This window comes from Diachasma alloeum, unplaced genomic scaffold, assembly GCF_001412515.2.
Source record: "Diachasma alloeum isolate Michigan unplaced genomic scaffold, Dall2.0 Dall_scaffold_00215, whole genome shotgun sequence".
In the NCBI taxonomy this organism is placed as follows: Eukaryota; Metazoa; Arthropoda; class Insecta; order Hymenoptera; family Braconidae; genus Diachasma; species Diachasma alloeum.
The window spans coordinates 248,046-262,125 of record NW_021680380.1 but is presented as its reverse complement, the minus strand read 5'-3'; the positions used below and the strand labels follow the sequence as shown (position 1 = coordinate 262,125).

Here is a 14,080-nt window from a genome sequence, read left to right as displayed (position 1 = left end):
AAAGTTTCTGCATTCTGGTTCATTCTTATACGTTTCATTGGGCATTTCTGGAAAAACAACCATATACGCACGACAAAACGAGTCTTTAGCATTGCGTTGTGGGAGAGAGTAGTGGGGATTGAGGTGGAAGTGGTTGCTGAGTATTGCATGATCGAATTCAGTCAACTTTGTGGAATCATTTGTTGTAGTTCTATTTTTAAGCTCATTATTTATGGACATGGGAATAGTCATCATCGTTTCTCTACTTCTGGCAAGTACGAGTATAAGTGCTCAGCAAGATGCAGGTATGAGATAGTTTATAGGAAATTATATGCAACTTCAGATAAATATCTCAAATTATTTTCGTAGACATAGGTTATTAGTTTCTCTATTACTTTGTTGAGAATTTTTTCATTTATTATTGATATATAAAATCAGTGGAATGCATAGGGTTAAAAAGGGAATCGGATGAGTCGTTTACAAGATATTCAATTTGCGTGCAAAAATTTTCGCCCAATATCTCCCGAACTACTGGTCCGATTTCACTTTTCTTTTCACTTTTTCTTTTTTTCTTTTCAAAATACTTGTCATGACAATTTCTATCGAGACGGATCAAAATATGAATATCTGTTCATACAAAGGTTCCTCGATATTGGCGTTTTTCTATTTTTTTTTCATTTGATAGGTAATATGCCGTTCCATCATAAATTTAAAATCTGGAATCAATATCTGAAATTCTGCCTACTAATGATTGTTAATGAATCACATTTGTGTATAAAATTTTGTGTTGATAGATTCGATGTACTGAATCTATCGATTTTTTGCTGAATTGCTCTATCTTGGTCTAGAGCATTTTATCAAAAAATCTTTTTTTTTTTTTAAATGGCACATCATTTAATCAATCATTTTTGCAGTTTGATGACTTAAAAAGTCATATAACAAAAATTTATGTACATTTCTATTATTTATTATGTAATATTTGATGAAATATCATAGCTGTGACCGAGACAGAGATCGGTGTCGTCTATTTACAGAGGTGCAAATCTTCACAGAATATTAGTTAATTCTCCGTGTCGTTTAAATATTAAGTTAAAACTCTTGCCCAAGTTGAATGGGGTTAGTTATTTGGTTCATGAGATGATTATAATTGTACGTGTTCCAAGGATCACACATTTTGGGAATCATACGTTTTAAGGAGGACGTTATGACTTGTCACGGTATAAAATTTGCACTGTCTGGTAGTTAATTATCCATATCTTGAAAATTAGTCCATTGCTAGTAATCCATTGGGAAGCTTATTACCAATGGAATTCCTAGAGGAGAAAAAAACATTCATAATGCATAAAGTAACGGTCACATGGCTTCTGCCGAATAGGGTCGCAACCCTGCTTATGTTAGAATTGTCAGACAATTCAGTTTTATATGACTGAATCCAGCAATTCTGTATACGAAAAACTACTTTCAAATTTCAAAACTTTTTCATCAAACTTCTTTATCGCAAAATATAGTCTGAAGCACGAGAAATGAACGCAACTGGCGCTCTCCAACTCAATTATTGGCAGAGATATTGAGGATTGTTTTTCTCTAAAAGATTTGGTTTCAATTTTAATTACAAGCCATGATTCACAATAAAGAAATATTCGAACATATAGATTTTGGAAAATTTCCCCCATTTTTTTTTCAATCTTTCCTTTCTTTCTTTCCTCTGTTATACAATTTTCATTGTATAATTCATCAGATGTTCTAACTCTTGTATGTCTTCATTTTTTATGCTCCGACAAATTGAGAGGTACAATGCCGAGAAAATGAAAATTTAGTCCTCTCGAAAAAGCAGTTTTTCTAATATATCTCAGCATCTAAAACAAATAACGACATTTTCATCAAGATATCTTTTCTACAGCAAGGTGCGATCTACAAGAAAAACTCGCATAATAATGTTTCTATCTACCTTATATTCAAAAACATTCATATATCAAAACCTTGCGTTGACACATGTTGTTTTCCTCCCCGACCGCCGAATTGAGTTTTGTAATGTGTGTTGCTAATATTTAGCAAATTGAATTTTTCAAGTTAACGATGAACCAGGTAAAAATATGTAGCCAATTTTATGAAATTGTTTAAGTATATTCTTCGATATATTACAAAGTCCTGTGCGGAGTTTCAGATTGCTGAAGAAAATGGTTCAAATGAAATAAATTATTTCAACAACCGCAATTTTATCCGTCAAAGGGGCGACAAAGGCTAAATGAAAAACGGCGCAGAACAAAACACGAGCAAGAATCACTGTTCAGCACAATGCAGGAAACTTTTTTTAAATTTTATAAGAGATACGGGCAATAACTGTCAAACGGTCTTACGGGTCAAACGGGTTAGAGCAGAGTAATTAGAATGGTCGAATGATAAATGCGAGGGAATCGAGGATCAAAATATAATAAACGACAAACGCTGGAGCGGGAAAATCAATAAGAAGAGTCAAATGAAGGAGACCAACGAAGGAACGCAAGAATCAAGCGATTTTAAGGGTTACAGGACCCTGAAGAACTACGGACTTAAAGATCAGATTATTTGACCCTTTTTTGAATCCTATTTTACGTCTGACCCTCCCAGATCAGTCCGCTCCAGTCCAGTCCATTATTGAAGAATGCATCACGAGGCCAACCCAACTCACTGAAAAATCACGAACAGCCCACGAATAGTACTTGAACTCATTAAAGGGATAAAAATTCAATTTTACACCTTTTTTATGAAAAAAAATTGTTGCGCCTGAAATATTTCAAAACATAAAATCATTTTCAATAAGAAATGTATCAGGAGGATCTCCCAAGCCTCAAAAAAATCACGAACCCCCTTGGATCGATACTATTAAGTGGCAAAAATTGTATTTTCCAATATTTTTTGGGTACAAGTATTTTGTTTTCATATACAACGATAAAAATCAAATTTTCACCCCCTTAATTGCATAACAATTCCAGAGGGTTATTGCTTTTTAGGCGGTTAGGGGACTCCCCTGACACATTCCTCGTCAAAATCACTTGGTATTTTTGAATACTTTGGGTGCAACTATTTTTTTGTCATAAAAACGCGAGAAAGGAATTGTTCGACCCTTAACTAATAGTGGTCCGTACCAATCGTGAGGGTGGGTGATTTTTCGGGGATTAGGGGAGCCTGCTGACACATTCTCTGATCAAAATTATTTGGTGTTTTTAAAAATTTTGGCTACAAATGTTTTTTTCATGAAACCGCTAAAAAAAAATTTTTTCCCTCTTTATTCCACACCTACGAATCGGAGTGAGTTGGAGATTTCTCAGAAGGTTTAGAAACTCTACATATTTTCTAATTAAAATTATTTGGTGGAGATAATTTGATATTCTATTACACTCATCCCTCCCGCTTGAACCTTATTCATTTTTCTCGCATCGCCCTCTTCCTTATATGATATTTATCATAATTTTACTCACGGATATCTCTGAATCTAAGATACATTAAGAAATTTTCATCAGTGCTTTTCTGTAATATTAGACAATTTTGACATTTATTTATAAAAAAATGAATACAGATCTAATCTTGAAAATAATCACCGTCACTTTGCACCCATTTCTCCCATCTATCGGGCAATTGTCGGATTCCGGCTCGGAAAAAAGATGGTGGTTTTGACTGGATGAAGTCATCAATGCTCTGCCGGACTTCTTCGGGAGAGTACAACTGGGTATCCACCAGGAGATTTGTAGCGCCCGAAAAAAGTGATAGTCAGAAGGCGCACGATCTGGAGAATCCACGGCATGAGGGAGAATTTCCCAGCGTGGAGATAACTTTCAGGGTTTCTTTTGCTGTGTGTGGCCGCCCGTTTTCCTGCAGCAAAATTTCTTGCCTCGTACCACTACCAGTAAAAGGTCTCTTTTCCTCAGTAGCATCAATCAATTTCACCAGTTGGTCCTGATAACGCTTAGCTGTGACGCTTTCCCCCTGTTCGAGTATCTCATAATAGATTACACCTTTGGAATCCCACCAAATACACAACAACGTTTTTTTCCCGTGAATGTTCGGTTTTGCAGTACTTGTTGACGGCTCCCCCGGATAAACCCACGACTTTCGCCTCTTATGATTGTCGTAAAATATCCACTTTTCATCCCCAGTCACAATTTTATGTAAAAAGTCTTTTGGTTTGAATCTGGTTAGTAGGCACATGGCAATTTCACAGTGTCGACTTTTGTTTTCTGAGGTAAGATGATGGGGCACCCAACTACCTTCCTTCTGTATCCTCCCAATTCTTTTTAAACGCCTCGAAATAGCAGATTGAGTCACTCCGAGAGTATCAGCAAGCTTCTGTCGTGTTTGACAGGGATATTCATTGAGTAGGCCGTCCAACTCCTCGTCCTCAACTTTTTTTGGTTGCCCAGGACGCTCTTCATCTTGGAAGTCAAAATTTCCATCCCGAAATTTTTTAAAACACTTTTTACATGTGCTATAAGATCTCAGCACTTGCTTCAACAGTACAGCACTCTCTTCCAAGACCGAACAAATCATTTCTTGTGCTTCTGCAGCAGTTTTTCCAAGTTGGAAGGTGAAAAGAAGGGAGTGCTGCTTGTTGAACAATAATTTTATTTACTATGTTCTTTGAGGTTGTGTTAATCGGACCACAAGCGGACTTGAGTGGATTGGTAGCTCACAGATGGCCTCCAAAACGCCCTTTATTGCGAGGAAATTTTTCAATTCAAATAGGTGTTCTAATGAACTTAATCTAGGGGCCGAGAATTAAGTCATACACCAAATAGTTCCTACGCAATACTCCCCGCTCGTTGTGTCTAAAAGCTTGATCAAATTTTATCATTGGATTTGATGCTTTTCGAGTAGAGGGATCCGAATTTTCACTACTTGTCTGTGTTTAGTGAAGAAATAATTTTTCGTCAAGATCTAAAGAAATATGGAACAATTTTTCCAACGAAACTTTTTTTTTTTCTCACAAATGAAGCGATTTTTTTACTGATCAACCTGACCCATTGGTTCACGAGATATAGACATTGATTCTTGAGATAGCTAAAGAGTGAATGCGGGTGAGTAGGCCGCGTAGAAGACGGATGAGTATGAGCACAGAGCCTATAGTGTTTGAACGTATATCGTTTCCCGCGTAGAAATCTCTCCATTCTCCTTCGGTCGGTGCGAGCGCGTGAGCAGAGTTTCATGCGTATCTCCCCTTGAATTCCTACACGGGATTGTTTATGCAAGCTGTATTGCACAGGTTGACCTCACTAGCTCATCCCGAGTGGAAATTGCTTCAAGTTCACCTGAAGTACGATCAGAACTTGATCTGGTTCTTGTAAGGTTCGTCTGATCAGGTGATATCTGATGAAAAGGGTCAGTAGTAAGGCTAAGCCTGACCTTTGTGATTTTTAATTTTGACCTTTATTTAATTTCGTCTTTTTTAAATCTCCATTCTGATCCATATTTTTTACCCTTATTTCTGACCTTTTTACGCTCATTTCTTACTTATATTTTCGACCCTTATTTGTGGCCCTTATTTTTTATCTCTATTCCTGAGGATCTCTTCTGAACCTTGTTTCTGAACCTCATGCCTGACCCTTATGATCCTTGGTTTTGAACCTTGTTTCTAACCTCCGTTTTTGTGACCCTTAGTGTTGACCCTTGTACATTTTCACCCTTATATAACCCCCTCTCCCCATATATGAGACCGTTCATACAAACCCCCTCCTCATTGATAAGAATCGGCCCCCTCTGAGAAATCTCCCCAGACATGCCCCCCTTCTAATATACCACCATCAAAAAACCATTATTTTAATGATTGAAGAAATTTTTATATCGATAAATGAACAAATGAATCAATTTATCAATTAATCAGTAAAATCTCTGAAAAGGCTCTGAAATAGTCTTATATTTATAGTCTTATATTTATAGTTTTTTATAGTTCTTATATTTTAATTTGCGTAAGATCTCATGATTAGATGGAAAGTGGATCAAATTTTAAGACTGTTTAACGGACTTACGAGCTTAGATCTCAGTTCAAGACCGCCTGTAAGACCGGAGTTTCTACAGCATACTGTTATTAATTAAGGAGTGTTTCGAAAATCCTCGGAATTTTCCCAATGAAACGTGAGATACTGTCTGAATAGTCTAATATCGGATCCCTTCGATGATTCTTCATTGATATGAATGTGAAATCGGATTTCGCCCGATGTTTGCACCCGAGGGGTATTCTTCATCGGAATCTTCGGGAAAAGTGTTACGATGGCAAAACTATTTCCGATGGTTTTCTTTCTGTGAGTCTGATGTCAGGCTGCCTAAATCCAATTTGATCCGATTCAGATTTGATGCATTTGATTTTCATTTGAGCGAGGTCAATTGAAGAAAAAATACACGGAGATAAAAGATATGCATAAAATCTGGTGCGCCACGGGTATTTTGCCGAGGGAGTTCATCAGATGAGCGAACTCCGTGATTTTTGCCTTCGGCACACAAGAAGATGAATTTTTTTCAACGTCAATTTCACGCCGTTTCAACAGAATCGAATCTATGGTAAAACTCGAGAAAACCAGTAAAATGCCTGCGAAATGCAAGAAATTATTCTATGCGTCGAAATCAAATTATCTCGGGGGTACAGGAATTAGAAATAGGAGGATTTGGGCTAAATAGACCATTTTGAAGTGGAAAGAAAACGGGGGTTTCATTGTAGGGAGGAGGTTTTATTGCTGCGGAGGTTTAATGGAGGTGGGGGTAGGAAGACGAGATTTTTGGTTGGGTGGAGGTTTTATAGGAGGGGAAGGGTTCGTCCGAGGGGGTTGCTATATTTGGGAGGGGTTTTTATTCTGAGAGAACGTTGCATGTGGGGAAGGGTATATAAAAAGCTGATTTTATTGTAGGCAGGAGGTTTTTTTGTGGAAAGGTGGTTTCAATTAAGGGGGGTTGTACATCGAGAATCCACTACAGCCCCCCCCCCCATGGCCGACTTAGCTCGTCGGTGAGTTTTTCAAGGATATGTACGAAACTAAGAGAGATAGTGAAATTTTAATGAAAAATTGGGGTTGGTGAAGCGGGGAGGGACGGGGTTGTACATCGAGAATTCAATACACCCTCCCCTGATTTCTGCACCAGAAATTGGAAATGAAGAAACGGCTAAAAACTGGATAGCTCAGTTGGGAGAGCACCCGATGCATAATCGACAAGTCCCGGGTTCAAATCTCGGTCTGAACTATCCATTTTTTTCCGGAAAAATTTTCTGGTTATTCATATTGAGAATGATCTCGGTTCCCCTCCTGCCTCATCCAAATCCGACCCAATTATTTCCTATGACGTGACAAAGTTGTGGAAAGCTAGATAAATTCCCTCCTTTAATGTCAAAACTAATGTGTATTGAATTCTCGATGTACAACCCCGTCCCTCCCGCCAATTTTTCAGTGAAAAGTCACTATCTACCTTAGTTTTGGAGATATCCCTGAAAAACTCACCAACGATCTAAGTCGACAATGGGAAGGGGTTGTACTAAATTCTCACTGTAGAACCCCCATCCATTTTCACTAAATTCTCACTATATAACCCCCCCCCCCCTGCAACGGAATTTTCCATCTGGGACTGGACAACCACGTTAACTCGCTCATTTCCCCTAGGCTATGAGAAAACTCGAAAAAAAAATTATCGATGACTGCTAGCCGTCCTTTGACTTCGGAGACGACAAACCGAATAAACGGACCTCAAACGAAAAACGAAGAAAACAGGAAATAACCCTTAATCTAACACAATCTTAAAACTAAGGAGTCCAGGGGAAGGTGATAGATTGTCCGCACTGCTCAGGGGGTTGGGTTGTGGAGAGAGGGATAGGTTCGGATGGAAAATGAGCCAATGGGTATTGCTAAAAAAAAAAAATAACTAGAATATTTAAATCCTAGTATCCTAGTATTTAAATCCTAGTATTTTAATCCTATTTATTAGGAAATCCTAATAAATAGGAAAACTACATAATTGTTTAAAAAAATATATATCCAAAATAACGCACTTGAACCTTCAATTTAGCAAAAAAAGAAATGCTAAGTTAACTCAAAACAATTAATCTAAAAAAAACTGAGAGTAAGACAAAAAGAAATAAAAAGAATAATCACACAAAAAACATTTTCTTCAATACTCAATAATTATTGAGCAGAGAAAGAGACAGAGGACAAACGTTTAACACGAACTTCAATTCCACGACTCGAATTCTCGTCAACGCCACGAAATAGAACTAAATGTGGAACAAATCCCATGATATCTAACACGCGTCCACGTCCAACGCAAAGAGAAAATCATAACTCTAATCAACTCACGTTAACCAGCAACATTCTCACCGTTCATCGGAAAAAAAAAAGGAAACGGACCTGAGATTGTACGAAATCGAACAGCCGAATACTCCACCCGTATCCCCACGTAATGCAAATCCGAAATTCTGATAATTATGCACAAAAAAGGAACAATCGAACTTCACAATAATTCTCAAAAGAGTTCTGCGGCACAACTCCAGATGGTTACGAAAACCATGCGGCAATGCGAGTCGAAATCCAGAATCTCATCTAAACTTCTGGTTAGACGCAACATTCTCCCCAGAGGAGCATCGCCCAAAGGCACTCTGCCCGAAGGCCATAGACTCGATGAGGTCTACTCACCGACTCCTCACCGACTCTAACTCTTACTCATACTCGACTCGATTTAACTACTGCTACTCTACTACTCGACTACTCTACTCGACTACTCTACTCGACTACTCTAATAGGCAAAAATCGCTCAATTTATACCCCAAAAGTGGAAAGAGCGAGTATCTAACGCCAAAGATAGAACACGAGCGTTATATCCACGTAGTGGGTCAACCGCTGTGACGTAGCAAGTGTCCAGCGCTAGGTACGAAGAAGCGGCTGAAGGGACACGTCAACCTAATAGCCATATACGCTTAATTTGATTCACATTCGACCGACAACAGAAAAAACAATATAAGACGATGAAACGGAGTCAAACGGCGGTAATTAGCCTATATAAGATCAACTAACTATCATTACCTCTTCGGGGCTGCATTCTCAAAGATTACCGGGGCAGAGACGCAAGATACATCGAAACTATAACTCAACAGAACATATAATGCACTATAAGACAAACTTGATTTCCTAAATCGTATTGCGACCTCGGCAAATTCACACGGTTGCAACGGTCGCGATTGGCCGTGTGACCTTCCGCCGAAACCCAAAACCTAAACTGTCTCATCCCGATAAATCCATACACTAACCGCCAGCATTTCAGCTGGGGCTCCACATTTCCCCGAAGATTAAATGCAAGGGAGGATTCCCATTAATAATCGCGTAGTTCGATAATATTTTGGCCCAAACAACGCAAATCTCTAGGTCCCCGATAGTTGATTTTATCAAAACTTCTAACCCATAACACGTAAATACTATCCGGAATAACAATAAATTTTGTGTAATATGAACGATCACTGGACGGTCACGAACACAATAATTTTTCCTGTCCAAAAATTAAAAATAAAAAGTTTTGGGTCTTTGTCTGACACACGCTTAATTCAAAGTTCTCGATGGTCTATGCATCGCCCAAGGAATTCCCAGAATTCCTTCCACCTCCTATATATGGAGCACCCGCAGGGGCGGGGGGGGGGGNTACAACAAGAATCCAGTGCGATCCCCCACCCCCCTCTGTATGAGACTCCCCTACATATAGAGCCTCTCCTATTCATGAACCCCACGCTATACATATCCTCTTTTCCTATAGAAACCCCGCCTCCCAATTATTCTATATATACTCCCCCCCCCTCACATGAAAAAATCCTCATGTATGAAATCCCCGTCCTCACATCTAAGATTCCACTTATACCTTTTACATACTTAAGGCGCGATTGTGGGGTTCAATTTCGAACTTTCAAAAAATAAGAAAAAATTCAGCATTGATTTAAGAAGAAAATTCGTAAAAACAATCCCCAAATTCGTTCCTTTTATTCATCCAACCAAGGATGAAAGTTAAGCAGAAGGGTTTCTAAAATCTAGAAACTAGTTTATAAAATTTAGGAACCTTTTTTCTCTGTGGGTGATTATTTGACCATTAATGGAAATCTTATTCCTCAAACAATTTTCTTCCCGAATTAAAAAAAAATCTTTTCCATACTTTTCCAAGCCAGAACTCGCCAGTCCCCATAATGTGAGAGAGTGATCTGGTCAGACAACCTCCCCTCCCCGCGGAGAGAAAAAAAAACGAGTTGTGCTGAATATACAAAAATTCATACTTGTAAGATGAAATATCCAGGGTTCGGGACAATTGTAATTTGAAATTACCGTTACTGTATTACTCAGTCACTTAAGTAATTGAATGTGAAATTTTTCTATTAATTGGAAAATGAATCACTCAACGCACTTATGACAAATTACATAAGTAGTCAATAACTGAATCGCTGTGAATATCCATTATATTGTCATTGAGTAATCGTCATTAAAAATTCCAAATTATTTCAGTAATTATGAATGAAAATATAGAATTGACCATTATTTTTTCGATCGGTATTTTATATTCAGCCATTTCAGATTACTTGCTTGGCAGTTCAAAAGAAATATGAATTTTTCACTTCCTTGTATAATCAGTAATTGAGTTTTAATAATACAAATTTACTTGAGAAATGAGTAATGAATATCGGACAATTTTCTGTTACTGATTCAATCATCAACTCAAATCCGAAGTTATCCAATTCAATCGTTAATCAGTGTTACTGATTATTCTTCAATTGTTGATTGTTCAACGATTAATCAAAATGTTGAATTATTCAATTTTTCGAGTAATCATCAATGAAACCTGTCAATTATGTAATTACACAGGTAATGATAAATTATAAATGTTGATTTCCAAGTTACTAAATTCCTGAAAATCGAAACCGGAAATTGACGAGGAGACGGGATTTTGCAAAGCGGAGCAGAGGGGTGGGGGGGGAATGTGCATTGACAATTCACAACCAAAGGAGTTGAATCGGTTAGTTTTTTACAGATATCTCGGAAACTAAGGGAGACAGCGAATTTTTACTGAAAAAATAGGGGGGGAGGAAGGAAAGTTTTAATGAATTCTCTATGCACAACCGATTTTCAAAAAAAAAGTGAAAATTGAAAAACTTAATCGATGAATTAAATAGTTATTAATGGCGATTGATTGTTCTCAGCAATACCTACATTTTAAGAATAGATTCAATTCCATCCATTCATTAGTGAACAATTGAAGCACAACTTTGTTACATACGTACCTTCACATGTACGGACGAGATCTTAAAATTTTCAGTAAAAATTCGCTATCTCCCTTATTTTAGGAGATATTTTTTGAAAACCAACTCAATCTTTTCATTGTGCATTCACAACCCCCCCTACTTCCCCAAATTTTCAGTAAAAATTCGCTGTCTCCCTTAGTTCAAGAGATATTTCCGAGAAACTCACCGACTCAATCTTTTCATTGTACGAATGTACAACACCCCCTGCCACCCCCAAATTTTTAGTCAAAATTCGCTATCTCCCTTAGTTTAGGAGATATTTTTGAAAAACTCACTATTTTTTCTAAAATTCAGTGTATTTTGGTATAAAATTAATCGTCGGTTTGATTAATTTTGAACGATTTTTTCTAAAATTTAAAAAATAATAATTGTAACATCTAATTACAAAATAAATCGATAATCAAACATTTTGAATAATCATTCGGTGAGCAATTGAGTAATTGAAAGTTGAAGTGGAGCATTGATAGAATAATCGAATTGTTTCAAACACGATTGACGAATAATTCTGTAAATAAATAACTCTATCTTCGAATGAAAAAATAATTGAATAATCGTTTGATATTAATTCAATCAAAGGTAGTCGGAATAATCGATAAATTCCTCATTCAAATTGATAAATAGTAAAAAATTGAACAATTCTTATTCACAATTTCTCATTATTTAGTGATTGATGAATCTCTCATCGTCATTAATGATTAATGGAAATTTAAATAGTATGCTAATTCATATTGATGAAGTAGTGAAAATTTTTGGGTTTCTGATTATTGTTTACCTAATCAATGGTAATTCGTTTCATTGCAATTGACGATTACTTGGTTATCACTGAATTTTCAATTTCAATTACAGATTAATAAAGTAATCAAAAAATGAAGAATCATAATTAAAAAATTGATGATGTAATTGTAATTAGAGCTAAAAATATTACAAAAGTAATGATTACTCCCGAACCCTGGAAATATTATTATTATTATTATTATTATTATTATTATTATTATTATTATTATTATTATTATTTGAATACGTGCCCATGTGAGTTCACATTGAAGAACGACACTTCGCACGGGGGAGGCATGTGCAGTACAAAAATGCATTTTTGAGATCAGCAGGTACAAAAAGATGATACTTAATAAAGAAGTTTGAAAGGTCCTTAATGTAAACAATCGAACCGATATGCACGAGGCCGGATGTGATATTTCTGACATTTTCCACTTCCCATCACCAATCTACACCCATTCCATACTTAGAGTCAACAACATTAAATTATAGACAAACTGTACAGACTCACACTTCGAAAGATCATTCCATAGCGAGTAAACGTTCTCTGTATTGCAATGCTTCTATCATAAACAGGGCTAAGCGCTTCAGTTACTTAGGATTATGGATATCCAGAAGCGAGGGCAGAAGGTCCTCCTGAAATCTATCTTTGAGGAGGATGTTGAAGTGAGTTACCCTGAGGTTATAAAGATACGGACATCTGACAATAAAGTGATCTAATGTTTCCAATGTGACAAATTTTACAGTACTGTCCCGGGTTCAATCTGTAAATCTTATTGTTACAAAGAAATCTTCCCGTAAAGATGTTCGCAAGGCTTATCTGAGCTACAACCCGAGTGAGGCCAATCGGGCACCTTAATAACAGATACCTGGCTATACCATCATTTATACCCCTGGGAATGTTCAACTGCAGGGCTTTGCTCTCCTCGCTTCTCAGCCAGTCGTGAGCTTTCAAATTGTCTTCGAACCTAATAAGAATCTTGTTTTTGTTTTCGATCCACACTGAAGGATCCACTATGTAGCACAGATGCCCCATATCAAAGTCATCCAATACAAATTTAAGCTTCGAGAGCCAGTTCAACGACAATTTATTGGACTGTTTGTCCAAAAGAAACGCTAAGCGCTTCCAGCAGACGAGTGGTAACCGATACTCGGCCATACTGAGAACCTTTATTGTCCAGTTAATTATGAATTCTAAAGCTTTTACTGATAGATGATTCAGACCTAGTTCCAACCTGATTGCGAAGCCCGGCGTACTAGAGGAGATAAGGAGCATCTGCTTGAAAAATTCGTTTTGGATTCTCTCAATCCCCCAGATGAAACAGCATACAACAACGTCGGTGACACCACGCTATCGAAGAGCTTAGGCTTGGAGCACCAAGCATCAGATCTCGAGTTAATTAATATCGACTTTGGGGCTCCTATCGCCATTCTAGCCTTCCTGATAGCGTGATCCACTGTTCGATTTCTTTCATATTGCTTTCCAGCACAACCCCAAGATATTCGTATTGCTTCACCGGTTCAACCACTTTGCCATCGTAACGAAAAGCATCTACCTCTTGTTTTCTCATTCTCCCACTCAATCTGAACGGTAAGACTTTCGTTTTCGAAATATTTACTGTTAGCCCGTTTTCTAAACAGAAATCCTTGAGAACCCTCAACTTACCCCTCACGTCCTGCGAACTATGGCAGAGGAGAGCGGTGTCATCCGCATACGTAGGCATCAGGAGCTCCACCCGGTCGTCGATACTGAGCCGCCTGAATCCTCTATCAATAAAAAACTGCTCAAAATCTGATACATACAGAATAAATAACAGAGGGCTCAGCATCTCCCCCTGGAGCACTCCTTCCGTGACCTCAAACTCGTCTGACACCTCCCCCCTCAACTTGACATGTGCTGATGCATTATTGTACATGTTGATAAGAACTCTAAGAAGTTTAGAGCTTAATCCAATCTTAAATAACTTAACCCACAGGAGATTGTGAGGGATCGAGTCGAAGGCTCTCTTAAAGTCTATAAAAATTGCATACACAGAGTTTTCCGGCAGT

At 37.5% G+C, this 14,080-nt stretch overlaps 1 protein-coding gene across 2 annotated transcripts in view; it reads left to right on the top strand.

Moving 5' to 3' along the window:
• Window positions 1–205: 205 nt before the first annotated feature.
• Window positions 206–14,080, top strand: part of LOC107037261 (serine protease snake) — a 135,597-nt gene continuing 121,722 nt past the window's right edge. For both annotated transcript variants that reach the window (XR_001460820.2, XM_015255723.1), the window contains exon 1: window positions 206–284. Coding sequence is in view for 1 of the 2 variants with exons in the window: in XM_015255723.1 (XP_015111209.1) it covers window positions 212–284 (73 nt within the window). In the remaining variant the exon portion in view is untranslated. The remainder of the gene's footprint in view (window positions 285–14,080) is intronic.